The sequence below is a fragment of the Pipistrellus hanaki genome, assembly GCF_964339955.1.
Source record: "Pipistrellus hanaki genome assembly, chromosome: 10".
NCBI classification, from domain to species: domain Eukaryota; kingdom Metazoa; phylum Chordata; class Mammalia; order Chiroptera; family Vespertilionidae; genus Pipistrellus; species Pipistrellus hanaki.
The window spans coordinates 56038449-56066291 of record NC_140512.1 but is presented as its reverse complement, the minus strand read 5'-3'; the positions used below and the strand labels follow the sequence as shown (position 1 = coordinate 56066291).

Genomic DNA, 27843 nt, shown 5'->3' with positions numbered 1-27843 from the left:
CCCCTCTCCGCGCCCGGCCGCGGGTCCGGCCTCGCTGCTGCGGCGTCTGCTCCGGGGACGGCGGCGGCGGAGCAGCCATGGAGGCGGCTGCCGGGGCCGGCGCGGGCGCCGCGAGCTGGAGCTGCCCGGGCCCAGGTCAGAGCCGCCCCTCCCTCACTCTCCACCGCCTTCCCACTCTGCCCCCTGCGGACCCAGGTCCTCCCTCTCCCCGTCCCTCCGAAGTCTTCCTCCTCCATCCCACCCCACCCCGCCCCACCCCACCTGGCGCGGTCTCCATCTTCCCGGGCTGGCCCTTCCGTCCTCCATCCCACCCCACCGCCCCGCCTGCCCCGGCCCCCTCCCCGCTCCCTCTCCGTCTCCCAGGGCAGCCGCTGGTGCTTCCAGCCCTGGGGGCTCCCCACCCTGCACCCCTATGGCCCGGAGGCTCAGGAGCGCGGAGGGGGCAGGTCAGGTCCCGCGGAAGAAAGGGGGGCGGCGGGGGGCAGCTCTATCCTAGACCCCTTCCCACAGCCCCGCCCCCCGCCCCTGCCTCCCTGCACGCACCATCCCTGTCTGCACCATCCCTCCCATCCTTGCCTCTCTCTCTCCTCCAGTCCCCTTTGGGCTAGAGAGACACACACCCTTCACGTCTGTGCCAGGGAGAGGAGGCAGACTGGGGGTGCTGGGGGGGAGGGGGGTGCAGGGCGGGGTCCCCGCTGGCGCAGCTGGAGGGGCTGCTGAGGCCGAGTAGACCGAGCCCTTCCTCCAGAATTCAAAGCCCAGGCTCCGGAGGGCTGGAGGCACGTCCCAATCTGGGCCCTGCACCCCAGCCCGCAGCCGCCCCGGCATCAGACAGCCCCCCTCTGTCCCCGCCGCAGGTTCCACGGTGACCACTGTGGGCGCCTACGAGGCGTCTGAGGGATGTGAGAGGAAGAAAGGCCAGCGCTGGGGCTCCCTGGAGCGGCGGGGGCTGCAGGCTATGGAGGGTGAGTTTTCCCAGAAAGCTTCTTCCTTCCTCCCTCTGACCCCAAAGGAGTCAGGCCAGAGCTCGTTCCTCGGTTCCCCTTAGCCCCCTCCTGCCCTCCTCGGGGCTCTGCTCGGAGGGAGGTGCCAGGTGCATGCCTGTGGGCCCCAGTCCCCACTTCACCAGGCTGTGCCTCCCGAGGGAGCTGCCTGACGGGCGGACAGGCCTCCGCTGGGCAGAGCTTTGCTGCAGGGGGGTTGTGCTTGCTGCCTCTCAGCCCAGATCCCAAGCTGTCGCTCATTTTGAAAAGCTGGGAAGGGAGCGTGTGGATTATTTTTCTTGTGCCATCACCACGAACGTCACATGCCAGCCTGGTGGCTGTGGTTCTCCAGGCTCGCTCGCTGCCGGAGAGAGACCGCCTGGGAGGGGCAGGTCGGGGGACCAGCCTCCTAACACCCCAACACCGGGCCCCTGAAGGGGTGCCGGTCCCTTTTCCAGGACCTTCTGTGCACACTCAGTGCGGGCAGCCCTGCTTCCCCAGGGGGGACCGATGACTCAGGGGACCCCAGGTGGCCCTTAGGCTGCTGATATTGGAGAAAATAAGATCAGGGATTCAGATTTTAAAACAGAACAAACCATCACAATCGGGATAAGATTTCTGCTATTTAGAGGAGCTGCATTGCAGCAAAAGGAGAGGTGCTCACCAACCAGAGGCTGGGGCACAAGCACACCCCAGTTTCCAATGCGAGGAAGGCTTTCTCTTACGCTCCACACCCTGAAAAACAGAGCTGTGGTCACCGGGGGAGGAGGGGCCGCCTGACACCCAGGAAACGGAGCAGAAGGACCCCCACCCCACCCCGCAAACACTCCGCAGGGGAGAGGAGGGTGGACCTGGTAGAAGATTTCAAGAAGAGCACATTTGAAAGGGCCCCCATGCTTGTCCAGTAAAACGTTCAGAATCGCTTCATTGAAGCGGTTTCTTTCTCTGCCTGCTGACTGACAATGCCTTTTTATTATGGAAAGGCTAATTTCTCACCAGCCACCAGGATAATGTCTAACTTTCTACAACCCCCCAAACCGTAACCCTTGCCCTGTTTGGCCTGATATGCCCAGGGTCTGAATCCTTTCTTGACTACTTGTCCCATTACCCAGGGACCAGGACCGGGAGACCTGGGTATCCTTATGCAAGCGTCACGTGGCTGAGCCAGCAGGCTGCTCAGTCAGTCCAAAGGCAGTAACGGGAGGCCCCAAGTGCAATAGGGCCTGGAAGGGGAATGGGCTACCTCCAAATGTGACCCTCACAACTGAAGACCCATGAGTGCAGGTCCTGCCCAGGGGGTCCTGGGGGGACACCAGGTGGCAGTATTATAACATCTCTGCCCTGAGCCAGTGAGCTTGAGCGCCCGCCCTAAAGGACCCTTGAGAGGAAGCTGTCTCTGACTCCCGGGCGGGATGGTGTCTTCCCCAGGGGAAGTGTTACTCCCAGCGCTCTATGAGGAGGAAGAGGAGGAGGAGGAAGAAGAGGTGGAAGAGGTGGAAGAAGAGGAAGAGCAAGTGCAGAAAGGTGGCGGCATCGGCTCCCTGTCGTTGGGCAAGCACCGGGGCCTGAGCCTCACGGAGACGGAGCTTGAGGAGCTGAGGGCTCAGGTGCTGCAGCTGGTGGCAGAGCTGGAAGAGACCCGGGAGCTGGCAGGGCAGCACGAGGACGACTCCCTGGAGCTGCAGGGTGAGTGTCTGACCGAGGGCCTGGCCCACAGGCTCTGTGCTCACTGGATCCCAGGCCGATGCTGGATCCCAGGCCCGATGCTGGATCCCAGGCCTGATGCTGGATTCCAGTCCGATGCTGGATCCCAGTCCGATGCTGGATCCCAGTCCGATGCTGGATCCCAGGCCTGATGCTGGATCCCAGTCTGATGCTGGATCCCAGTCCGATGCTGGCCCTTATCTCATTGCAGGGCTCCTGGAGGATGAACGGCTGGCCAGTGCCCAGCAGGCAGAGGTGTTCACCAAGCAGATCCAGCAGCTCCAAGGTAATTCTCAGAACTCAGGCTGGAGAGGTGCAGGTCTTCCAGCGACTTGTGTCCGGAGGGTTTGGTCGAAGCATAGCAGACAAACATAACCTAATTCAGCACTTATTCCTTTTTCCCCCCCTCTACTAATCTCATCCTTTCTTCTCATCTCTTCATTTCCGTCACCCAATTTTCTTTCCTTTCTCTATTTTTTTAATTTTAAAAATTGATTTCGGAGAGGAAGGGAGGAGGAGAGATGGAAACATCAATGATGAGAGAGGATCATCGATTGGCTGCCTCCTGCACGTCCTTTACTGGGGACTGAGTCTGTATCGCAGACATGTGCCCTGACCGGGAATTGAACCAGTGACCTCCTGGTTCCTGGTTCGATGCTCAACCACTGAGCCACACCCAGCTGGGCAATTTTCTTTCTTTTTGTATCTCTGCCTGGTACTTCTGTCTTCCTTTTCTCGCCCTCCCATTTCACCCTTTCTTTCTGTGGTTAACTCTTCCCTTTTCCTCTTCTTCAGCCCCCTCCCTTCACACCTTCATCTCTTTTCCCTGGTCCTCCTGGTCAGTGCCAGGGGTAGGCGATCAGGACTGAATTCCGAACCAGATTGCTTTTTCCTGGCCCTCAAAGGGCACCCTGGGGAAAGCAGTGAGCCAGAGAGATGTGACCGGAGGGGACTCTATACATAATCTCTTTCTTTTAAGTGAAGCGGATGAGAAGGATGAGAACGCTTCTTTTGCTCCCTAGGACCAAGCTGTGGCCCCAAAATCCCTTTCTTCTAACACCCACATTCCCTTCGTCTCTGGGAAGCAGCGAGGCAGGCGTCCCGCATTCCACTGTACCACCAAACAAAGAGGCAGCTTTTGTTATCCTGCGAGCTTCCGGAAGGTGTAGGGGAGCTGCCCTAGAAAACAGCAGGAGCTCTCCCAGGAGAAGGGAGATCAAGCCAAAAGAGGAGTATAAATGGAGGAAAAAGGACGTCCAGGAAGCAGGCCTGGAGAGGACAAAGAAAAGGTGGAAGAGGGGGAGGAAAGAAGACGTAACAAAGGTGGATGCGGGAGAAGTGGACAGTTGACGGGGGAGGAGAGAAATGGAGATGTGTTGCACAGGCAAAGAGTGTGAGCAGTGGTCTCAGAGCACCTAGATTCTAGGGCTCAGCTCTGCCACGAAACAAGCTTGGTGTTCTGGGGCAAGTCACTTTTTAAAAAATATATATATTTTTTATTGAATTTTTACAGAGAGGAAGGGTGAGGGATAGAGAGTTAGAAACATCAATGAGAGAGAATCATCGATCAGCTGCCTCCTGCACACCCCCTACTGGGGATGTGCCTGCAACCAAGGCACATGCCCTTGATTGGAATCGAACCTGGTACCTTTCAGTCCGCAGGATGACGCTCTAGCCACTGAGCCATACTGGTTAGGGTGGGCAAGTCATTTTATCTTTCTGACACTTGGCTCTTTATTTGTAAAAAGGAGCTAATTTATTTGTTTACCAACCATTTATGGACTTGGAGGACCAGCTATGAACAGGACAGAGTAGATCGTTGCCCTAATGCAGAGTGCATTCTGTAAGGAGAGGCAGAAAATAAACAGCACATGTTCAAGTGGCAGTATGCTGTGAATACAGTGTACCAATATGGTAGAGATGGGGTGAAAAGGGAGTTTGTTTTCGATAGGGTAGTTAGAAAAATCCTCTTTGGGAAGGTGACATTTGTATTAAGACCTGAATAATGGGAAGGATCTGAGGGAAAAGCAGTTGGGCAGAAGGAATAGCAACTGCAGAAGCTTAGAACGAGCTTCATGTGTTTGGAAGACAGTACAAAGGCTATTGTGGCTGTAACAGGGCGCGTGGAGGACCCTGGCAGGAGAGTTCTGAGAGGCAGGCAGAGGCCAGCTTACAAAGGGCCTTGTAGGCCAGCTGAGAGGTTTGGTATAACCTCTAAGTATAACAGAAAGGTGTGGGAGGCTCTTAGCCAGGCTGGGGTGACATTTTTAAAAAAGCACTTTAGCCCTGGCTGGTGTGGTTCAGTTGTTTGTGCATTGTCCCGGTGCACCTAAAGGTTGCAGGTTTGATGCCTGGTCAGGGCACATGCCCAGGTTGCCGTTTGAATCCTTTGTTGGGGTGTGTGGGAGAGGTAACCAATTGATGTTTTTCTTTCATATTGATCTTTTTCTCTCCTCCTCTCCTTTCCTCTCTCTCTCAAAATCAATAAAAGATAAAATAAATAAATAATTACCTTTAAAAAAAAAAAAGAGAACACTTTGGCAACTGTGTGGAAATTGGATGGAGGGAACAGAGTCAAAACAGTGAGTCTGGTCAGCAAGTTATTGCAATAGTCCAGTCAGGAGGTGGCGATTCCTGCGATTGAGTAATAGAAATGAAGATGACTCACAATAGATTTTGAAGGTCAAGCCCTCAGGGTCTGTGGTGAGTTGGAAGGGGAATAAGAGATGGCTGTCTCAAACTGGTTGGTTGGTGGTGTCATTTATTGGGAGGGGAGGATGCAGGGATTGTTAGGGGAGCATTTAAGACATGTTTTCTACATGTTGAGTTTGAAATGGGTAATGGCATCCAGGTAAATATGTTGAATTGGATATGTGAACCTAGAGCCAGGAGAGAAATCAGAGATATAAATTTGGGAGTCACAGATGACATTCAAATCTATGGCAGAGCACCAAGAAATCCCCTGGAGATCTTGGAAGAGAAGAAAAAGGGCCCAGTCCCAGGGTTAGTTACTCCAGTATTTAAAGGTCCAGTATAGAAGGAGAAATGAACAAGAAGAGATGGAGGAACCACTGGAGCTTTTCATAACCTAGAAGCCAAGAGCAGAAAGTGCTTCAGAGGGAGATAACAACGGTGTCAAAAAGTTGCTTAGCCAAGTCAGATGGCCATTTGGTTTGGCCAGATGGAGGGCTCTGAGATAGTTTAGCGAAGATGGAACCTGATTGGGTTGGGACTGAAGAGGGAAGGGGGGTTGAGTGCAGATAATTCCAGCAGTCCTATTTTGAAGAGAGGCAGAGAAATAAAGGAATGAGAAATAAAATCAAGGGAGAGTGTTTGGGGATTTTTTTAAATTTTTATTTCTTAGCTAGGGCACACGAGGTCATGTTTTTATGATGAAGGAAATGATCCAGCACAGCACGAAAAGGCCTTTGCTTAGGTAAGGGACATTCCTTTCAAATAAGGAAGTCAGAATCTCCGTAGAGTGGCGGGTAGGCAACAAGGTGGGAAAATGAAGTTCTAGAGCAGTTTTGCTCAGCGGGGCTGTTTCTGGTGTTAGAGCTCGTCCGAGGGGTGTGGGGGAGAGTGGAGGGTGGGGTGGGGAGACCCGGGGGAGCCAGGGGCTGGAGGTCTGGTGCAGGCGCCCTGGTCTCCGCCAGCGGGAACCAACAGACCACCGTCCCTGCGCACGCGCGCTGCCCGTTTCCGCCGGGAGGGGGCGCGCGCGGGCTCAGAGGTAGCTGGTGTTGGGAGGCCGTTCGGCCGCCACAGCCCCTCGGGGGCCGGGACCGGCCGGAGTCGGGAGGCCCCCCAGAGAGACCGCTTAAAGGGGGGCCGGCGAGATGGAGGCCATAACTAGTAAGTGACAACCGACATCTCTATCCGGCTGCCGGGACTCCCGGGCCCTTGGCCTCGACCCCAAAAGCCCCGGCCCCAATGCCGGCCTTCCAACCGCTGTGGCCTCCCACTGCGGCCTGGGCCGCCCCAGCCCCAGCCCCAGCCAGGCCGCCCCGCCCCGCGCTGGAGAAGTCCCGCCCTCCGGCCCGCAAGCCCCGCCCCTCGGGCTGCAGCGGTCCTGCCCCGGTGTCCCTAAGCAAGAGCTTTTTTAGGCCTGGGGAGACCTTCCTCGGTTCCTCCTGGCCTTGAGCATGTCATTCTGGTGGGGCTACACTCCAGAAGAGAACCTAAGGGAGATTTGAACCCAAGCCTCCAGGGCACAGTAGGGAAGTGGAGGTTGGTCAGTTCTCCCAGGCCGTAGGGCCTTTCTCCTAATGGCCAGTTGACATGTATGTCTCCCCCACTAGAGTCTAAGCTTCTGGGTAAGCGCCTCCCTCGGGCCTGCAAGCCCCGCCCCTGAGCTTTTAGCAGTGGACTGAGCAGGGACTCGGTTCCTTTGAAATTGGAAGGAAGCCAGGGAATCTCAGTGGAGAGCTGCTTGGGTGTGGCGCAGAGGTGATGCCCAATTCATACTTGAATAGACCAGGAAGAGGAGACAGCTGGGGCCATCCTAGGGAAGGAAGGACTGGCAAAAGATGTGCCTGGAGCTGCGTGTGCGTGCTTGGGAGGGTCAGAATAGGGCAGGAGACGGTTCCTCCTGCCCCTGAGACGCCCTGCCCGTTCAGCATTTATATCTGCAGTATGTCTCCCACTTTTCTTCTCCTAGTACTCAGTAAACATTTGTTCAGTAGATGATCCTCTTGCCTCATTTGTGCACAAATACAGCAAATACTTATTAGGCTGCATTACGCCAGGTGCTATGACAAATCCTGGAGCTATAATGATGAGCCCAACAGACATGTTCCCTACCTTCATGAAGCTTATAGTCAAGGAAGTAGGAGAGCAAGGTTTTACGCACACACGCACACACACACACTGCAAAACTTCAAGGTGCTTTGAGAGCATCTAGTAGAGGACTTGCTTAGTTTTTTTGAGGAGGTGGGGGAGAGGCTAGGGAAAATTGAAATCTGAATGGTGAATAGAATGAGCAGAGGACAGGGCAAGGGATACGGACGGTGTAACCTGCAGTGTTTGTGGGAAGGTCCTGACCCTCCCAACCCAATCCTCATTAATTCCATAATCCTGGCTCCCAAAATGTTTTGTTGGTGTCAGTGCTTTTTACTCTCTCTCCACATTCAGGTTCTCCGAATCCCAGATTATCCATGTCCAAAAGCCCTGAGATGTTCCCCAGATACTGAGAGCTCTGACACGTTTCTTTTGTAAATTAAAAGCTGTTATAAAATAGAGGCCTGTTGTGAAAATTCACACGGCACCAGCTTATACAATGTGGAGAGTGAAAGTTCCCATCAGGTGCTATCTCATCCTTCAGAACGGACTGCTCTCTGTGGCTGGCCCTCAGATCTTTCCGACCTCTTCCTATGTCTTTGTATATTTGCATTCTATATTGTACATTAATTGTTTTTTGCTAAAATAAGATAGTACAGTATGTCTTATGGCTGATTTTTCTTTCTAGTTAGTATGTATGAAAACCTTTTCATGCTTCTTTTTTTTATTTTTATAAATCTGCCATTTTCTTTTTAATGGCTGTGATGTTCTATTTAACCATCTCTAAATTGAGCAATCTCTTATCAATCGACATGTAGGTTATTTTCCCATGTTCGGTTGCCATGTGATGAACCTGCATTAGAATTTCAGCTGTGAACTCTAAATAGATATTATTTTAGGGCCAGTACTCACCACAGGCAGTTCATGGGCATTCTGAAGCTCTAATTTCTACGCTCCCAGACTGAAGACATGAGAATAGTCTGTGTAAAAAAACTTTTAGCCAGGGAATTTTATATGTGTGTATGCGTGTGTGTGTGTGTGTGTGTGTATTTCAGAGAGGAAGGGGAGGGAGGGAGGGAGAGAGAGAAACATCAGCACAGTGGAAATAAATGCCTCTGTGCATTTACTGAGCCCGTTTCCCCACTGGGGAATTGAGCCCACAACCCAGGCATGTGCCCTGACTGTTAATGGAACTGTGACCTCCTGGTTCATAGGTCAGTGTTCAACCACTGAGCCACACTGGCTGGGCTAGCCAGGGAGTTTTTAAAAAGACTCAGGACATAAGAAAAATATTTTAAGTTAGATTTGGCCTTTAATTCTTAGGCAATTCCTTAGAAACACTAATAATACTTTCTTTTTTTTTTCATCCTTACCCAAGGAGTGAGGATATTTTTTTCTATTGAGTTTTAGAGAGACTGGAAGGGAGAGGGGAGGAGGAGGAGAAGGAGAAAGAGAGAAACAATGATAGGAGAGACACACATCAATTAGTTTTGCTCCCAATGACTGTTGTAGGGATCGTACATGCCCTTGACTACGGCGCTCTGGTGCACAGGCCAATGTTCTAACCACTTAGAACACTGGCCAGGGCACTAATAACACCTTCCGTTTTCAATAGTCTTAAGTTGTTGCTTTTGATGCCACTCCTCAAAAATCTACTTTTCCACTACCTTACTGCATAGATTCACTCTCTGCTCCCTTCTTCGGTATTCTCTTTATTTCATACCAGCTGAAACTGTACCTCTCTGATGGGGTAGACAATAGGTTGTCAGGGGTTTCCAGATAAGAAATTGCCTCCCTTTACCTTTGTGCCCCTAGAACATGGTAGATTTATTCACTTACCCTCTTGACTATCCTAACCTTCGGCCTTTGCAGGTGAGTTGCGGAATCTACGGGAGGAGATTTCCATGCTAGAGCGTGAGAAAGAATGTGAACTTAAGGAAATAGAACGGGAGTTGCATTTGGCCCAGGCGGAGATCCGGAATCTGCGACAAGCCGCAGATGATTCTGCGACTGAACATGAGAGTGACATAGCGTCCCTGCAGGGGGACATCTGCCGGATGCAAAGTGAACTTGATGACTTGGAGCGCATTCGGAACGAGTATGAGGTGGAGATCAACTCCCTCCGTGCGGAAATGGAAATGAGGACCTCGGACTCATCCAACAGTTACACTCCCTCAGATTTCTCTGAGCTGCAAGGTATGAGAGTGCAAGCCCTTCCCCTGGTCTGTCCGTCAAGTCAAGCAGAGGGAGATAGTGTGCCAGAAGATGGTGGAAGGTGGTCTTAGATAATGAATTGGGAACCTCTAGAAAAAAAAAAAAAAAAAACCCTCCAGGTTGAATTCAAGACTATAAGGGAGAAAAACTTACCCAGAGTCACACAACCAGTCCATCGTGGAGAGAGATGACCCCGGAGAACTCTGAGGTGGGAGCCCCGGGGCCGCCACCCTGGGAGACGCTTCCTGCGGCTGCGGCGTCGAGCGCTCTGCCTGGACTGCACGCCCCGCCCCCAGACCCTGGGGTGCTGATTGTTAGGCTCCGTTAGCCCTCCCCAAAGGAGAAGCTTTGGGGACAAAAAATGAGAGCACAAGACAGCTGGAGAGGAAGGGAGGTTATTTCTAAAAATACACGAGGCACTCAAAAGCTCAGAGTTTTCAAAGGTTTCAGACAGTGAGTCTCCCAGCTAGTTGCTAGGATGCATGACATCAGAGAGTTTGCTTTTATTCTGAGGCTGGATTGATGATCTGGGTATAAGGGAGGCCTTATATTAGGCCAGGTCAGGCAGAGGCAAATCAACAAGGAATCAAAGAAGTACCAGGTTTCCCGGCTGTGACAAGCCTCTCGGAAGAGCCTTTGGGTTGGTGATGCCAGGAGAGGCAGGCAGCCCAGCGGGAAGGCTGGGGCTGGACTTACCCAGACTTCAGTTCAGCATCTCAGCTCCACTGAGCAACAGAGTGAACTCAGTCTCACAATTATCTCCCTGAACCTCTGTTTCCATACCTATAAAAACTGGTTAATAAAAAGAGGAACTATTCAATCATGAGATCCTGAAACAGGAAAAGGACTTGAGGGAAAATGTAGATAAATATGAATAAAGTATAGAGTTTAGTTAATATACCAACCTTGGTTTCTTAGTCATGACAAATGGACCCATTGTCAGATATGAACAGTAGGGAAACTAGATGAGAACTCTTCCAGGGAATTCTGCATTCTTTGCAACTTTTCTATAAATCTAAAACTATCCTAAAATTAAAGATTTATTTAGAAAAGAAAATATACAGGGCTTTTCTGGGGATTAAATGAAATGCCTAGCTTGTTGAAAGCACTCACACTCTAAAACCAAAGCTGAAACCATCAAGTCTATTGTTTAACACGTGGTTGATTTTCATTAAATATTAGTTTCCTTCCTCCTTCCTTCTGTGGTAATCTGCAATATTTCAAGGATTTTGCTACATAGATCAGGACTTCTGATTGGAATAAACATTAGAAGTAAATTTCAGCCAAAACCGGTTTGGCTTAGTGGTAGAGCATCGGCCTGTGGACTGAAAGGTCCCAGGTTCGATTCCGGTCAAGGGCATGTACATTGGTTGCAGGCACATCCCCGGTAGGGGGTATGCAAGAGGCAGCTGGTTGATGTTTCTCTCTCATCTACATTTCTAGCTCTCTATCTTTCTCCATTCCTCTCTGTAAAAAAATCAATAAAATATATTTAAAAAAAAAAAAAGAAGAAGAAGTAAATTTCAGGGTGTTGAAGCTGATGATAGTTAAGAGACTTCTTTTTTAAAAAAAAATTTTTTTTTTTATTGATTTCAGAGAGGAAGGGAGAGATAGAGAGAAATAGAAATCGAAACATCGATGATGAGAGAGAATCATTGATTGGCTGCCTCCTGCACGCCCCCTACTGAGGATCGACCCCGGCATGTGCCCTTGACCGGAATCGAATCCAGGACCCCTCAGTCCTCGGGCCAACGCTCTTATCTACTGAGCCAAACCAGCTAGGGCTTAAGACACTTCTTTAAATATCAGTAGAAAATAATATTCTAAGAGAAATTTTTTTTTTTTTTTTTTTTTTTTTTTTAGTCCTCACCTGAGGATATCTTCCCATTGATTTTTAGAGAGCATGTAAGGGAAAGGGAAAGGGAAAGAGAGAAATGTCGATGTGAGAGAAACATCAATTGGTTGCCTCCTGCAAATCTGGGAAGATGAGAAGAAGGGCAGCTCTTGAAAGCGCATGAAGAGCCTTTGCAGGGTGGAATTTTCTGGGCCCTGTGCTCGAAGCCTCTGCATGTGGTATCTCTTCTGTCTCCAGAAAAAGAGGAGCCAATCAGCCTTCTGCTACCAGGTTTCCAGGCAGGAAAATGGGCTGGTCGTCAGTGCTTCCTCCCGAGGGCCTCACTTCTCTCTCATCTTGTCCTCTGCAGAGGAGTTGCAACAACTGCGGGAACGCTACCGCTTCCTGAATGAGGAGTACCGGGTCCTGCAGGAGAGCAACAGCAGCCTCACAGCGCAGCTTGCAGATCTGGAGAGTGAGAGGTACAGCCAGGAGGCCAGCGGCACCCTGTAGGACCGAGCAGACTGCTGCTAAAGGCAGATGCCAGGCTCACGCACGTCCCTCTCCTCCGGGAGACCTGGTCTTTCCCGAGGTGGCCAGAGGATATGGACACCGCCTGGGAGAGGCATGGGGACCCGACGCAGTGTCTAGGACTAGAGTTGATTGACTTCAGAAGTTTCGTTTTCTTCTATTCTGGGCATTAGGGGTTTGTTTGCTGGGCCCTAGAGTAGCTCAGAAGTGGTTCCTTTGTTGTCCACATGGACTTGATTCAGTCTGATGTCCTCTGTCTTGGAGCTGACTTGACATCAGAGCCAGCCTCAGGCCCAACTGGACTGGCACGCTTAGGGTCTCCCAGAGCCAAACAGTGCCTTGCAGATTGAGGTGCTGGGGGCATTGTGCCCTTCTGAGCGTTTTTTTTTTGTTTGTTTGTTTTTTCTTTTAATATATTTTATTGATTTTCTTTACAGAGAAGAAGGGAGAGAGATAGCGAGTCAGAAACATCGATGAGAGAGAAGCATCAATCAGCTGCCTCCTGCATACCCCCTACTGTGGATGTGCCTGCAACCAAGGTACATGCCCTTAACCGGAATCTAACCTGGGACCTTTCAGTCTGCAGGCTGATGCTCTATCCACTGAGCCAAACCGGTTTCGGCCTGAGCGTGTTTTTTTTTTTTTTTTTTGAGAGATAAATCACAATAAGAGGCTCCTTACCAGTTTTGCCTAAAACAAATACATCAGGAACAAGCACAATTGCCAGGTGATTCTAGTCAGAATTCTCTCCCAAACATGGCTCTGGGGTTCTGGATTGCAGGACACGAAGAGCAACAGGGAAGTGGCTGGACAACCAAACGCTAAAGAGTTTGATGTCAACAGAATGTCAGACTGTAGAAATGGATTTCCTAGAACCTCATCCGGAAACTCATTCGTTGCGACAGAAGCTGATGGGAGCTGAGGAACAGATATGTGACATGCAGAGCAAGGTAGGGCAGTGCAGGCCCTTTCTGTAGTCCCTCTTGTACCTTCTCCTGCCTGTGTGAGAAACATCTCCTTAGACACAGGACGAAGCTGACGGAGGAGGGTGCACCATGGCAGGGGAGGGTACTCTGGGGTCTTGCTCGTTTGCCTGAAGTAAATATACTTCCAGGTCTGCCCTAGGAGTGCACTTGTAGTAAGCCACCCTCCTGTTTCGTTTCTCACAGTGTAAGGACTTGTGCTGTGAGTTGCAAGAGCTGCATCATCATCGCCAGACCAGCGAGGAGGAGCAGAGGCGGCTGCAGAGGGAGCTCAAGTGCGCACAGAATGAGGTGCTTCGGTGTCAGACTTCCCAGCACGCCGTCCAGGTAAACATTGCCAGGAAGGGAGTTTGGGGAGGGCAGAGGGCCTCCATGGAGTCGCCGCTTCCTTCCATGGGGAATGAACGCAGAGTAAGGCTATGCTCTGCTGACTCCTGCCCTGCCACCAGGAGCAGAGTCTACCCGAGACCGACTGGAGAAGTCGCCTAGCCTTGCATTCTAGAAATGGCAGCCATTCCCGAGGGTCTACCTCAGAGAAGAAACCGGACAGGAGACCTGCGGGGGCTCCTCGGGATGACCGCGCCGGGAAAAGCGCCGGCTGGTCTGGGGAGGGGCCTGCTGCTTCTTGAGAATAACAGTTCCACCCGCTCCTTCCCACCACAGAACGAGGAGCTGAAGACCAGACTCTGTGCCCTGCAGCACAAGTACGATGTTAGCCAGGATGAGCAGACTGAGCTCTTGAAGGTGCAACTCCAACTTCAGTCTGAGCTCCGGCAGCTCAAACACACGAAACCCACAGTCCTAGAAACCCAAAGTGAGAAGGTAACAGCAGCCAGAGGTGAGGGGCAGTGTCGGTGCTGAGAGGTTTTGGGGAAGGCGGATACGAGTAGGGAGTTAAAATAACTCCAGCCGCCACCTGGGCAGCATCGCAGGTGAACTCGGCCGCCCCCAGTACCGTGTTGGATGAGAGGACAACCAGTGAGTGGAGGGTAGGGAGGACTCTGGGAGTGACTCGGGCAGAAGAGTGAGTGGGTTGAGGGTCCCGGAGGTACTGCCCAAAGGCCCCTCCTCCGTAGGAGTTACTGTGCCGGCTGCATAAGCTGCAGCTCCAGTACGAGAACCTCTCGTGTGAGAAGGATAAGCTGCTAGATGTGCAGCAGCGGCTGCGGGAGGACCTGCGGTACCAGGAGGCCGAGGTGCAGCGCCTCAGAGACATCGAGTGCTATTTCCAAGAGAGCAATGAGAAGGTAAAAGAAGCTCCAGGTGAGGGAGCAGGTGGCCAGGCCGGGCCGCTGAGCGATGACCGGTGCCGAGGAGGAGCAGGGACGGCAGGAGGGCTATGGAGGAGCTGTTGGTGAGGGAGGTAAAGCATCACTTAGTAGAAAAGTGCTCTCAGAGCACCACGGTGCTCTCAGCTTCCTTTTATTTTGAATCAGGAAATCAGCCTATAAAAATGAACCCCTTTACTTTCACCACGCCCCAAATGGAAGCCCAGGGTCTCTGTGTAGGGCCTCTTAGGGGCTTGTCCATCTCAGAAGCCTCAGTGGGATGAGACTGGGACTGGAGAGGACAGGTAGTCCTCCCCTCGTCACTGCCTGAGAGGAGAGAGGGCAGCACTGCCCTGGGTGATGGCGGGCCGCCTCCCTGCCTCAGAACGCAGCGATGCAGTGCCAGCTTCAGACAGTGAAGCAGCAGTACCAGCACAGCCAGGAGGAGCTGCAGCGGAAGAAGCACATGTACGATCGGCTGGAGCAGGACTTCATGCTCTGCCAGCACGAGCTGACACAGCTCAGGATCGCCCAGTGCATCCCAGACGACAAGCTGGAATGTGCCAATAAGGTAATGGTGAGGAGAGGTGGGAGCCCCCGGGCGCTCCCTCTGGAGAACGGAGGTGAGGGCCAAGAGGGAGCCATCCTGCCCCCCAGGGGCGCGGGCTCTCAAGCCTTCACAGCTGAGGACGGCGAGGCAGGGAGTAGAGGCAGAGCCCCGGGCTGTTAACTTTTAAAACAGTTTTCCTTGACCTGAGCCGGAGCTTAGTAGGATCAGTCTATCTGGATCCAGTCTGAACACTGGAATGCTGGCACATAATTCCATGTGGAGTGATATCTTGTTATTTATGGAGAACACACACATAGGCCCGTATATGTCACTTTTATTGTTAGAACCAGAAAGAGAGGGTCTGATTCGCTGAGGCAGATTGCAAGTGCTCTTGTCAGAGGGCCTGGTCTTGTGCCAGAACACCAATTGGGTATTCAAAGGGCCGAGGCTTCAGAGTAGTTAAGTCCTCTAAACTTGACTCTTCCTCTCTTTGCATTGAACAGAATACTACTCTTACGCACTTCCTTTCAGTAACAAATCCTGTAGTGATACATAAAGCCTTCCTTACTCATTCTCTCCTTTTAGCATAGTGTGTAAAATGCAAGTCATTACCAGTTAGCCTGTGCTGGGCGCTTTCAGGGTCGCTGATAGGAAATGGAAGGGTGTTGAAGCATGATAGAGAACAGGCCCAAGAGTCTCAAAAAGTAGTGGAACAAGTCACATTCGGCCAAAATGCTCATTGGCTCCTGCCACCACCAACAGCAGGCTGTGTCCCCAGGGGGAGGCCTTCAGGGGACACAGGATTGGGGTGGTTATTTGAGTCATCCCAACAGTCCGCCTGCCTTTCGACCCCCAGGCTCCTGCTCCCTCTTTCCCGTTCCCACTGAACTTAGGAGGAAGGGCAGCCGTGTCACCGCCCCGATGGCAGAGGAGCAGCGTGCTGGCATACGGGCCCGCTTTTCCCCTGGCTATAAAACAGCATTGAGATGAGTCCCATATTAGAAGATTTAGATTTCTGGAATCATAGGATGATTTAGTTTTCTTAACCCAAATTCAGCAATTGCACATGCTTTTCTAAAGATTTTAAAAGGTGATTACAAAAACAAAAATGGGGGAGGGGGGATTAGGGAGAAATTAATTATTTATTGGTAAGAAGCATACTTAGGAATAAAAACAGATTTAGGATAAAGGAGTAATAGGGAGTAGAATTCCCAGCAGGGTGAGAAATGGCATATACCAAAGGAAAGGGCCGGGGGAAAGGAAGGCGGCGGGGAAATGCAAAGGGAGGGATACCCACGCAGAATGCTCTCGGAAGGGGCTAATAGAAACACTTAAAGCACAGCCACACGGCCGTCCCTAGCAGCCTGCTGGCGCTCCCCACTCGGCATCTGAAACGGCGCAGTGTGGCTTGGGATGATCAGTTCAGGGAGGGCGATCCTGGTGAATCGCAAAAGGCGGGAGGACACAGAAATGCTCTGCTGGCCACACAGGCGGAGCACTGACTTACAGAGTAACACCCCCCCCCCCCCCCGCCCGCCCACCCGCCCGCCCGCCCGCCTGCCCACAGTGTGATGCACTGCTGTCCAGACTGACAGAATTGCAGGAAAAGTACAAGGCCAGCCAGAAGGAGATGGGGCAGCTGCAAATGGAGCAGTGCGAACTCCTGGAGGACCAGAGGAGGCTGCAGGAGGAGCAGGGCCAGCTGCAAGAAGAACTGCACAGGCTCACGTTCCCGACACCCAAATGTGGCCTCCTGCAGAAGGTAAAGGCAGCCAGCGAATGGCTGCTGACTGTGGAGGAGTGGCTTGGAGAAGCTTCTCAGGTGTGACTATACTTGAGAAAAAGAAAACGTGGAGATTAAGATTTTTCTTTCTTTAACCAACCACTCCTTACTTTCTCACCAAAAAATTTCAAACCAAAAAATTTAATATAGCTGATTAGGGTTTTACTTTTTGTTTTTAATTTTCACCTGAAGATATGGAGAGAGAGAGAGAGAGAGAGAGAGAGAGAGAGAGAGAGACCGACCCATTGGCTGCCTCCTATATGCACCCAAAATGAGGATTAACCCACAAGCTGGGTATGTGTCCTGACCGAGAATCAAACCTGCCACTTTCCAGTGTAAGGGATGATGCGCCAACCAACTGAGCCACACCGGCCAGGGCTTGGGTTTTATATCTTAAAATACATCTACGCTCTGGGATCTGTCCTGCATTTTATATTTAGATATTTAATCTATCTGGAGAGAATATACTTGAAAGTACTTTGTGAACTCCAAATACATCCAAACACAAGAGATCAGTTCTACTCAACTGGCACATCTCCACAGGACTGCCCATCCCAGACGGACTGCAGAGCCAATCCAGGGATTCCTGAGGGGGGAAGGGTCTCCAGCAGGAAGGAGGCAGAGGCTTTCCCTGTGACCACTACAGTCCCTGCCCCTTCCTTCCACTCTACCTCGCAGAGTTACGAGCTACTTGCAAAGTTACAAGACCTGTATGAACTACAGCTGCTCTACCAAGGCATGCAGGAAGAGCAGAAACAACTGATACGCAATCAAGAAAACGTATTAAAAGAACAATCAGAGCTGCACAAATTGCTGCATGTTTACAAAGAGTCTCATTTCCAGGATGTGTTGGAGAATCCAGAATGTCCCAAATCACATAAGTCCTCAAAACATGTCCACGACAAGGTAACCATAGCAAGAGGCAGGGAGGCGGTTCTGGGGACAGCAGGGGAAGGGGCCGCACAGGAGTGTTAGGATGAGCCTGGAGCCCTGACCTGCCCCCGCCATGACGGCCATGGGCTGGCCCCTGGAGACGAGGCGTCAGATACGGCCTGAGGACCCCCAGGTGAATGCCCAGCCGCAGACCGGGGAGCATTTAGAACCGGGACGACCCGGAAGTCTGTAATTGCCTGATGATTTGTCTCAATCCCTTTAGCATCTCGTTTTCCAGATGTATAAAACCATTTTAGTGTTTGGATTGCTTGGGACTGACTAAAGGTGTCATCCTTTTCTCATGAAATGGTTGATAATTGATAAGACCTATAACCTTTTGGTGTTCTACATAAGGCCAGTACGGGGCCATTCCTCTCCAAAGGCAGCGTCCTAGCATGAAGAGTTCTTGATACTGACTATACTGCTTTCATCGCAACATTGACAAGAATAGCAGCCAAGCCAGGGGGATTAGACACCAGCAAAGGGCCACGCCTCTGATGGCTCACTGGGGGAGATCTCCATTTAAGTCTTTCAGGGTTGGGGGTGAATTGGCCTGAGGGCTCAGTGAGAGCAAGGAAGAGCAGGTAGACTCAGTTGGGGCAAAATGAATGAATTCGGATGTTGGCCAGACAAGGAGACCCAGGGGATAGCAGGAGTCCAAACTGAGATTTGGTCAGATTTCGGGGGCATCAGATTTCAGCCTAGATAGCACAGGGACGAGGGACCAGGCATGGAATGTTTCCTGGATCGATCAGACCTTGTCCTGGGCATCCATAGCCAAGAAGCCAGACCCAGAGGGTCTGGGAAACATCCCCAGAGTCCAGATTCGGAATTGGGGCAGGAGGTCAGGGACTCGCAGTGAGACCTTGACTCCCTCCGCTGAGGAACGCTCGTATTCCGGGCCAAGGCTGGGTTCAGAGCTGGAGGCAGGGATGACGGCAGGCCTGACTGAGGAGGGGCAGGCGTTCTCGAGACCCACTCAGCTCCGCTCCAAGGAGAGAGGGCTGAGTGCAGAAACAACAGAATCGGGAACGCGGAAACATTGGAGTATCCTCCCTGGGGAGATTTTCCCCAGGAGCAAGGAACTGACCAGCGCCAGTACCCGTAGGCTAGGCTGATGGCCTAGGCTGTCCTGGGACTGGAGTGAGGGTGTGCAGTCCTCTAAGGTGTGCTCAGACCTCTGCGCCAGGAGGGGCGCAGCTCGGACTGCCGTGTCAGTAACGACGCTGTCTCCCACCCGCTCCCGGCAGTCCAAGACGATCGCCTCCCACATGCAGACCCTGCAGGACCTGTACGAGACCAGCAAGACCGAGCAGGAGCTACAGCAGCAGGAGCACGGCCGGCTCCTGGAGGAGCGGAAGAGGCTGCAGGCTGACTTGCAGCTCTGCCTGGAGGAAATGCAGCTGCTCCAAGCCCGGGCCCCTTCCATAAAAACAAGCTTTGAGTCCTACAGGAAGAGTTACGACAGCAGCGTTGACTGCAGCGAGAGCCTCGGGAGCACCCAGACCAGCGAGGAGAACTTACTCAAGAGCTACGACAGCTGCTCCAGCATCACAGAGACCTGTCTGAAGAGTTACAGCACCACCTGCAGCAGCAGCGTCATCACCATTCAGAACAGCGGCAGTTGCTCTGACACCTGTCTCAGGAGCTATCCCAGCAGCCCCGAGGAGGAGCCTGCTGAGCCTGAAGACGTAGAGGTAAAAGTAGCCAGCTCACACACAGACAGGGAGAGAAGGTTCTGGTCTCCCTGAGGAAGGGCCTCGCAGAGTGGGGCAGAGGGCAGGTGCTCCCCAGGGTGCCGTCACTCCTCCCCGCCCTCCACAGAGCTTCGACGAAACAGTTGCCGAGGTGCTGGTCAAGCTGCAGGGAGTGCAGGCCATGTACCAGGTCAGCCAGGAGGAGCACGTCCGGCTGCAGGAGCGGATGGGGACGCTCCTGGACCAGCAGAAGGAGCTGAAGGAAGAGCTGGATGCCTGTGAAAAGGTGTTCAGGGAGTGCTGCGAGTGCCGAGAGAAGCTTGCAGCCTCCTCCATCTGTGACAAGAATGAGGTAACTGCTCTCAGGGAGGCAGGGTTCTTGAAGGAGTCCTTAGAGCCGAGGAGGTCGGAGCCATTTCGGAGAGGCTGAGGAGAGAGGGTCGGGCTCGCTGCGGCTCTGTATTGTTGCCACCTTCCTGGTCAGACAGACACAACGGGCACTGAGGCCCAGGAGGCCGGCAGCCTGGACGTTTCTCAGGTGCCCACCGTGCTGGACTTACGGATCTTCAAGACTGAGTTCTTTTCCCTCTGCCACTGCTGTTCTCTTGTCTGCACTATCCTCCAGAGCACTTCTGGCCAGTTGTATTTTTCACCTGCCAACTTTCTTTAGTTAGTTTGCATGTGTTTGTCTTGTCTCTTCAACTAGATGGTTGAAGGACAGGGCCCCGCCTCCTCCTGGATCTGTCGTAATGCCAGATCCCTGGCCATGGGACAGAAAGCGTTGTCTCTGAGCAAGAGCAGCACAGTCCAGCAGGGTCCCCTGTGTGCAGGGGAGAGGGTCAGAGAGCAGACCCGTGGGCCTAGGTTGGCTAGTGTAGATGCCTACCACGGAGACCCTGATGTGCTGCCGGAAGTCAGGGAAGCCAGACCAGAGGTTAGGGAGCAGGGTTGGGAATTGCTGCTCTTTCCATGGCGAAGTGCAGGTGCCCAGGCGCACTGTCCGGTGTCCAACACAGTTCCTTTGGTGAAGACAGTTTGGGTGAAGTAGGAGTTCCCAGCAAAAGTCATGATGGAATGAAGTCCTAGGAGTTATTCTTCAGACAGGTCACCGTAAAAATACCATGTAAGCCATCGTTTGGTCATTTTAGATGTAAACCACCAGGTGCCTCAAGTGAGGGAAGAGTTCTTTGTAAAACTGCTTTAGAGGCTCATTTCCCACAGTTTGAGGTTTTCTCTCGGTTTTCATAACCTGTCCAGCGTCATTAAGTGGGGCTGAGACGTGAACCCAGGCAGCCTGGTCCCAGAGTCCACACTCTCAGTCATTACGTTCTGCTGCCGGCCCCCACGTGCTCCAGCGGGGACATTTCCGAGGCAGCGACCCCAGGCAGGGCCAGGTGGGCTGCGCAGGCCAGGCTGTGGGTAACGGGCTCCACTACCCACAGATCAAAGAGCTGCAGGCCAAGCTGCGGGAGCTGCAGCTGCAGTACCAGGCCAGCATGGACGAGCAGGGCCGGCTTTTGGCAGAGCAGGAGCATTTGGAGGGGCAGCTGCAGTGCTGCCAGGAAGAGCTTCGCCAGCTCAAAGAGAAGAGGTCCTGTGCTACCGACGGAAAGAATTCCAATAACAACGTGAATAAGAATGCCAACGGGCTTAAAGATAAAAAGGTGTCCAAGGCAAGCCTGGGGAGTAGTGAGAGCAAGCAGGTGAGTAGTAACCCATATCGCCAGAGGCAGAAAGGTAGCTAAGATCCTGGGAAGAAAGATCATCTCCCACCATCCTGACCAAGGGAAGTATTTGTAGAGAAGTTTCTGGGGTCTCTAAGGTATTTAGAGCAGATCTTTTCCTGGGAAGTGAAGGGGAGAGTAGAGCTCAGACCACTCATGTGGCCCCAAAGGACCACAGCTGCCTCAGTTAACCCAGCCCAACTTCCTGGGCCTCTGTGCTTTTTGGGTCACATGCTCAAGAGAAGGACCAAATGGATGAGAAGAGAGGAATTTATTCAAAATAGTTACAAACACATACGTGGAAGAGGTGTGGGCAAAGCAGGAGTCACTGCAGGCGTAGGAAGAGCAGGCGAGGTGAGAGCTCAAGAACCTTTAGCTCTCAGCTGTCTAATGGCTGAGGGCCAGATAGGCGGACCGACCGGTCTAGAGAGGCTGGGGTGACTGCCCTCCACGCCGGGAGCAGTCCCAGATCACAGTGCTGCCCACGCTCCGTGAGGACATGGGACGATGTGTTCTTGAGACAGTTCACCATTGTGCCCAGGGTAGGGATCTTGGCAGGTAACAGAGTCCCCCGTCCTGCCCCACCTCCGCCCGCAGAATGTGGACATAGTGCAGTACTACGAGGCCAATCCCGATCCACCAAACGAGGAGAAGAAAATGGAGGAGGAAAATAGGGAGGAACCTGAAGAGGAACCAAAGGAGGAGGCCAAGGATGAACCAGTTCCTGAGCCCCCTGCTCCCATAGAAACGAAGCCCACAGAAGATGCAAAGGAGGTATGTGAAGAGTCCCAAGACCAGGAGGGTAAAGATGAGGGCAACAGCCCTCGTCTTGAAACAGCTGAGGAAAACCCCCTCAAAATTTCTGAGAGAAGAAAGGTAACCACAGCCAAAGGCTGGATCGTGTGGGAAATGGGTCCTTGGGCTCAGATGCCCCTGTGTCCAGGGTGATCCAGCCGAGGATGGACTTCTACTGGAGTAGAGGCGGGAAAAGTGGAGATGGAGATGGGACTGGAGAGAGTGGTCTCTCTGTGGGAAATGGCAGATTAAACCAATTTGCCGTGGAACTGTATGGCAAAGGCCACCTTTGCTGGGGACCAGGGTGGGGTTACTGGTTCCCAGAAACGGTGGCCTTTGCCATACAGTTCCACAGCGAATTGGAGTTCCCCCTCTTCCTGTATGTGGTAGCGTGTTACTTATGTCAGGAGGGTGCCCCCCTGCCTTAGTGCATTAGTGCACTAGGGACGCTGACAGAACAAGGCCTCCTGCCAGCAGGACCAGGCATTCAGTCCCCATTTCCCATGGTGCCCTTTAAGTTTGACCTTTGCTGTTGCCGTTAGGAGAGGGTGGAGGGCTGGGGTCACCCACGGGGCTCTGTGTATTACAGGGCATGCGGATGGGGGCCTGGATTGATCAGAAGTGACAGAATATTTTATTCTGGAGACCAAACAGTTCCCTAACCCTTTAGTTGCTGGATCTTAAGAGGTTGGAGTGGGAGTATCCTGAGTCATTTACCAACAAAATATAAAAGTATTTCTGTATGTTAATAACTAGTTCATCTGTACAGGTATGTACCAGCTGAGCTCCTGCCCTGGCTGAGGCCAACTGGGGGCTCTGGCTCCCTAAAGAGATTGAGTACTTCCTGAATGAGTCCGGGTTCTTTCTGTCCCTCTACAGAGGGGGAGAAAGTAAGTCTCTTGTGGTGGGGTGCCCAGTCCACTACAAGGCTCTCTGGGATGTCCTGGCAGGCCCGCCTGCAGCACGGCTGAGGCCCCAGCATGCAGGCCTTGTTACGGGGCAGCCCATCGCTTAGGGTGGGGAGTGGGAGAACCGCAGCCTCTATCCCGGTGTTGGTGTCTAATTTCTTTGAATTCATGGCATTCCACCAGGTGCTGGTTTAGAGCCTCAGAGATTTCCTGGCCTTGGGTGCCATATTGCTCAATGCCAGACCTGATACTTTCTAAGTCAAGCACTTCCTGTGGAGGTGGCCCTTCGGCCCAGGAGGTCCTGTCTCCTTTGCTGGCAGCTCTGCTGGCAGGTGTGTGATCGCCCGCAAGCACAGTTTGTCTCTGGAAGATTGCTGCAGGCAAAGAACTGGCGCTTCTCCATTGTTGACTTGTTTTAATGCATTTTGTCTCACAACCACAGCCTTACACTCCTAGGGACCAGAGCCCAGAACACTCAGAGAGTTGGTGGGAAACAGCCAGAACAAGGGGCTGACAAAGGGACAGGTGACCTGGCAAGAGACGGGCTCTTTCTAGGGTGGCAAAGCATACATCCTTCTCATCCGAAGAGCCCGGCTTCCTCCTTGGCGCTCGCTTTTCCACAGTTACTGACCCTCAGGCAAGGTCTGGGCAGAGCACCCACTTGACCGGTTTGAGGGGAAATGAAGCCGGAAAGCTGGACTCACCACCTGGTTGACGCCTATCCGTGTTGAACCTTCTGGAGGCTGCCAGTGGGGAGAACCAGGCCCGGTAGCAGAGAAGAAACCCTGCTGCTCTCGCTGACCAGTTACTTAATCTCTCGACCTCTCTTTTCCCTTTGTTTTCTCATCTTCATTATCTGTTAAATTCATGTGTTTATGTCCTTTTATGCCACCTTTCTTTCACCTCCTGTCTCTCCTTGCCGCTTCTTTCTCATTTGATATGTTGCAGCCATCCCCTGCCCCCCACCCCCCCATCTTCTCCTTGCCTCTTGTAGGCCTGGTGATCATATCGGCTTTGCTCTGGTGCTGGTGGGCCGAGACGTCGTCCTAACGCAGGTACTGGTATTGTGTCTTCCGAGGGACCGAGGGAGGGTGCCCTGGCCTCCCCTCTTCCTTTTCTCTCAGCTGCTTGCTTCTTGCTTTTGGAAATCTGTGACTTCTTGGAGCATGTCTTTATAACACATAGGGACTTGGAATGCCCACTCTGGACATGGTTGGAGCTTCAGTCTTCTGGCTGGGAAAAGTTGTGATGATCCCAGCACTTTTGCTGCTTCCAAAGCTGCCCAACTACTTCTGATGAGCTGTCTGTCTGTCTGTCTGTCTGTAAGGCTGGCCTGGTGCTCTTTGTGTAGCCCCAGAGCCAAGCACTCACTGTTGTAACTGCCCAGGCTGGCAAAATGAGGCCTCACCACCGCCCCTGTTGGGTGAGAGAGGAGGTCTAAAGAGCTGTGACTCCCATAGGGTCATGGGTATGAGAGTAGCCTCATTTCGTCCTTCAACCCTGGTAAAAATGGGACTGAAACCCCTACCATATTATATACTTTCTACGGAGAAGTTCTCTGATTTGGGGCTTTTGATCTTCAGAAAAGTCAGAACAGGAATGCCAGGGATTTTTTCCTAGTTCTCTCTTTGGGGGCCAATTCTCAGCTGGGCTTCCTGGAGAGAATGTGGAGCTATATTGGTGAAAAGTTTCCACCAACCGGAGATGCCAGTGTCTCAGGGAACCAAGGCTGGTATATTCTGGGCACCTTTCAGTTGGCCAGTCCATGCAATCTGGTACCAACAGGGTACCAAATTCAGGGGGCAGGATGTGGCCTTGTGGCTCAAGGTAAAACCCTAGGGTTCCCCCTGCCTTCGAGAACCATAAACTCTTCTCTCAGCCTGTTTTAGCTCCTTATTGTGCTCCCCCTGCCCTCTCTCACCCTCCTTCTCACTTCCCAGTTAGCGGAATATAGTTGGTTTAATGCATAGGTTCAGAGTGGCAGCTAAAGCATTTGCTGATAGCTTTTATCACCATTTCCCTTTTTCTCTTTCCTCCCCACCCTTTCACTTTCCCCCCTCTTTAGCTCTTCTCCTTTTAGGCATTACACTTACATCCCATAGACAGTCTTCAGCTCCTTTAATGATGGGTCTCTCCCTGTACCCGGTCCGTCCCTATCTGCCCCTTCTTCTAAGTCCCTATGGGATGAGGCCCAGATTATTCAGCTATAACCTTTCTCCAGCTCAAACGCAGCCTGCCCAAGCAGAGGGAGAGGAAGGAACTCCTGGTTTAGGGTCCTCTCAGGGGAGCTGGGTATGCCCAGAGCCTGCTGCACCAACTGTGCAGCTCCCCAACCAGGAAGTGAGGTAGCATAGGTAGAAACTGCCTGACAAGGTGGTCAGAGAACTTGGCTGCGTCTGTCTCTGCTTCTTACAGCTTGGTCCTAGGGGGCAAAATGCATAATCTGAATGTCTGTTTCTTCAAATGTAAGCAAAAGATAAAACCTCTGCCTTCCCCACTGAGGATCAGATGAGTTCATATATGTAAAAGCACTTTATAAATGATAAAACACCACATAAATAAAAAGAACAGACACTTATATAATGTGTACTCTGTGCCATGGCTGTCCTAATCACTTTATCTATAGTTACTCATTTCAATCTTACAACAACCCTATTATTAATTTGGTATGTGATAAAACTAAGGCACAGAGAGGCTTAGTAATAGAGCCAGGAAACTGTGAATCAGATTCCAAGGACTTAACATTATCAACAGCTAAAATTCCAATCCTATTTCCCTATCTCCTCATTTTCAGCCATTTTCCTTGGTTGCTTCCAGGTAATTGGGAAGATACCATACTTCTCTTTATGCAGCCCCCGATCACATTGTTAATCTGTTTCGTGTATTATAAAACCCCTTTGCATGTTGCATCTGCTAAGTGACCCCACCCCATTCTCTACCTGCAGTTGCTTTTGTGGATTCAAGACAGAAATTTTCATTTATCCCCATTAGAGATAATCCACTGATCTAACCTGTGAGATCTAACCTGTTTTCTTTTTCATCTCAACTCTCGTTTCAAAATATTTCCTTTCCCTACCAGCTTGTCATCCTCAGGGGTGACGAGCCCTCCCTCATATCTCATCCACGTCACAGGTGAGGGCCGAGCCTCTCGGATGTCATCTCGCCAGGCTTCTATCCAGCTCATTGGCCACATGACAAATGGTCACGCAACAAACCGTGCTCTCATCCTACTCCTTCCCTCATATTCTCTCCGAAGATATCATGGAAAACCTTGTCAGGCACCTTGATTAAATCCAAAACTTGATTTTCTTGATCTGTGAATTTATTTTATTTTTAAAATTGGATTTATTGGGGTGACGTTGGCTAATAAAATTACACAGGCTTCAGGGGTACGATTCGTCTCTGGATCTGTGAATTTAGTCTGAAACCCAGTCTGAAAGGAAAGCCTGACATGACTTACCTCTTTGTGATACTCGAACAGCCTGGAATCCTGCCTGTGCCTGGTGTAAAGGACGCCGGTTCACATGCATGGGTTCAGCACTTTCCACCCTTAGAACCCCAGACTGGCATGTGTAGCAATCAATACACATTAGGATATGAGCAGCTGAGCATGCCAGTATTTTTCCTAGCTCGCTTTTCAGTTATTTCCTTATATGAATTACTCTGTATACCCAACTCCAACATTGTTTTGCTTCTCACTTCATATCTTATGTTCTTTTTAGTAACTGTTTTTTACAAGTGTAGGAGGTTTTCTTTGCTCTTTATAGATGGCTTAAAATCCTCCTTTTTTGGGTTCGTTATTCTCTGAGCAAATGCATTCTTAGCATTGATGGGCTTTATTCGCCCTTTCCTAAAACTGTGTTTCTGTTATGCCGTAGCTTACGACTTAAAACTCAAATTCTGTCTTTCAAGTAATACAGCAAAAAGGTAATGAAATTAGGAACTACTTCCTCAAGTATGTATTTTCTTGTTCAGGATGTCATGTTCCCTGAATGAATCAGCAGGATTTGCTGTAGTCAGCAGGGTCTGGCAGCCTCCCAGAGCCAGTGACCGGCTTCCTTGAATTTCCTTGAGCCACCATCATTCTCCACAAAGGTTTCTGGCTGCCCAGGACCTCAGATTTGCCTGCATTCCATGGTGTACTTTCTTTATTTCCTCTCAGTCTTAATATCCTCTTGTCTCTGAGTTCATTTTCCAGGAATTAATGAGGTGCAGCTGCTTTTCTTAAAGGCCCTCATGTACCCTCATATTTTTGCCATGGTAGCCAACCTTTCCCATTACAACCATTTGGATACTCTGAAGTCTGGCTCCTGAACTTGCTTCCTCACCCAGGAACTGATATTCTCACCCCATGGGGCGTGCAAACAGGCAGGCACCTCAGGTGGGGCACATAAGATCATTCCAGGTATCTAGTGGTGCCAGGACTCAGGCCATATTGTGTCCAGCAGTTATCCAGGAGGTAAGAAGGAGTGGGCCATGATGGTCCCTGGATGTCTCCAGCACCAGTAGGCAGGGGATGTCTGGCTTGGGGACGGGTTCAGAAGGCTGGGCACTCACCATTTGCCTTTGGTCCCCACAGAACATGTTTGGGATGTGGAAGCCTGTGGTGTTCTTGGCTCTTGCAGCTGTGGCTCTGTATCTGTTACCCAACATGCGACACCGGGAGACAGAGTACTGCCTCATGGAGTGATGGCAGACCTGACCCGGGCCAGCCGCGGGGGCAGATCCCCAATGGCTACTACCCTCAGCGTTGGGCAGGACACACTGTGCCGGAGCCCCATCCATCCACATGTCCCAGTGTCCCCCTGTTCTTAGCCTCAGTCACCCAGGCTGGAAAGGCTTGTGGGGAGCTGCTGGCGCCCATCTCCTGCCTTGTGTAAGATCCTGGGTTCCTTGTAATTAAATGTCAACCTAACTACATGAGATTGTGTGGCTTCTGATTTGTTAAATACCTCACAACACAACCAGAGCTGAACCGTTTCCCTTAAACTGGGCACCTCACATAAGGGTCTGACTCCTAAATATGATTTCTCACCCAAGAAATGACCCCAGAAATGAAGCTGGCTCCTGTGCTGCCAGCCAAATCACAGATGGATTGGTCTGTACCTATTAACACTCTCAGGGAGCTCATCTGAGCACAGAGAAATGGAATGAACT

General features: G+C 51.7%; 1 protein-coding gene across 21 annotated transcripts; it reads left to right on the top strand.

The window, feature by feature from the left end:
• Positions 1–13: 13 nt before the first annotated feature.
• Positions 14–27607, top strand: CCDC136 (coiled-coil domain containing 136). Of its 21 annotated transcripts, none has more exons than XM_084897614.1 (19): positions 14–135; positions 858–965; positions 2412–2669; positions 2899–2973; positions 9339–9662; positions 11885–11996; positions 12827–12995; positions 13215–13355; positions 13692–13850; positions 14105–14275; positions 14682–14867; positions 16414–16608; positions 17308–17535; positions 18813–19259; positions 19387–19611; positions 20702–20962; positions 21581–21757; positions 23635–23741; positions 27266–27533. In XM_084897614.1, exons 1-18 carry the CDS (start codon positions 78–80, stop codon positions 23734–23736), a joined length of 3396 nt encoding a protein of 1131 aa, XP_084753740.1. In that variant the 5' UTR covers positions 14–77; the 3' UTR covers positions 23737–23741; positions 27266–27533. The 21 variants fall into 21 exon arrangements, with proteins under 21 accessions (XP_084753740.1, XP_084753736.1, XP_084753739.1 ...); XM_084897610.1 differs by having other exon boundaries at positions 21581–21859; XM_084897613.1 differs by lacking the exon at positions 23635–23741 and having other exon boundaries at positions 27266–27605.
• The last annotated feature ends 236 nt before the right edge of the window (positions 27608–27843 follow it).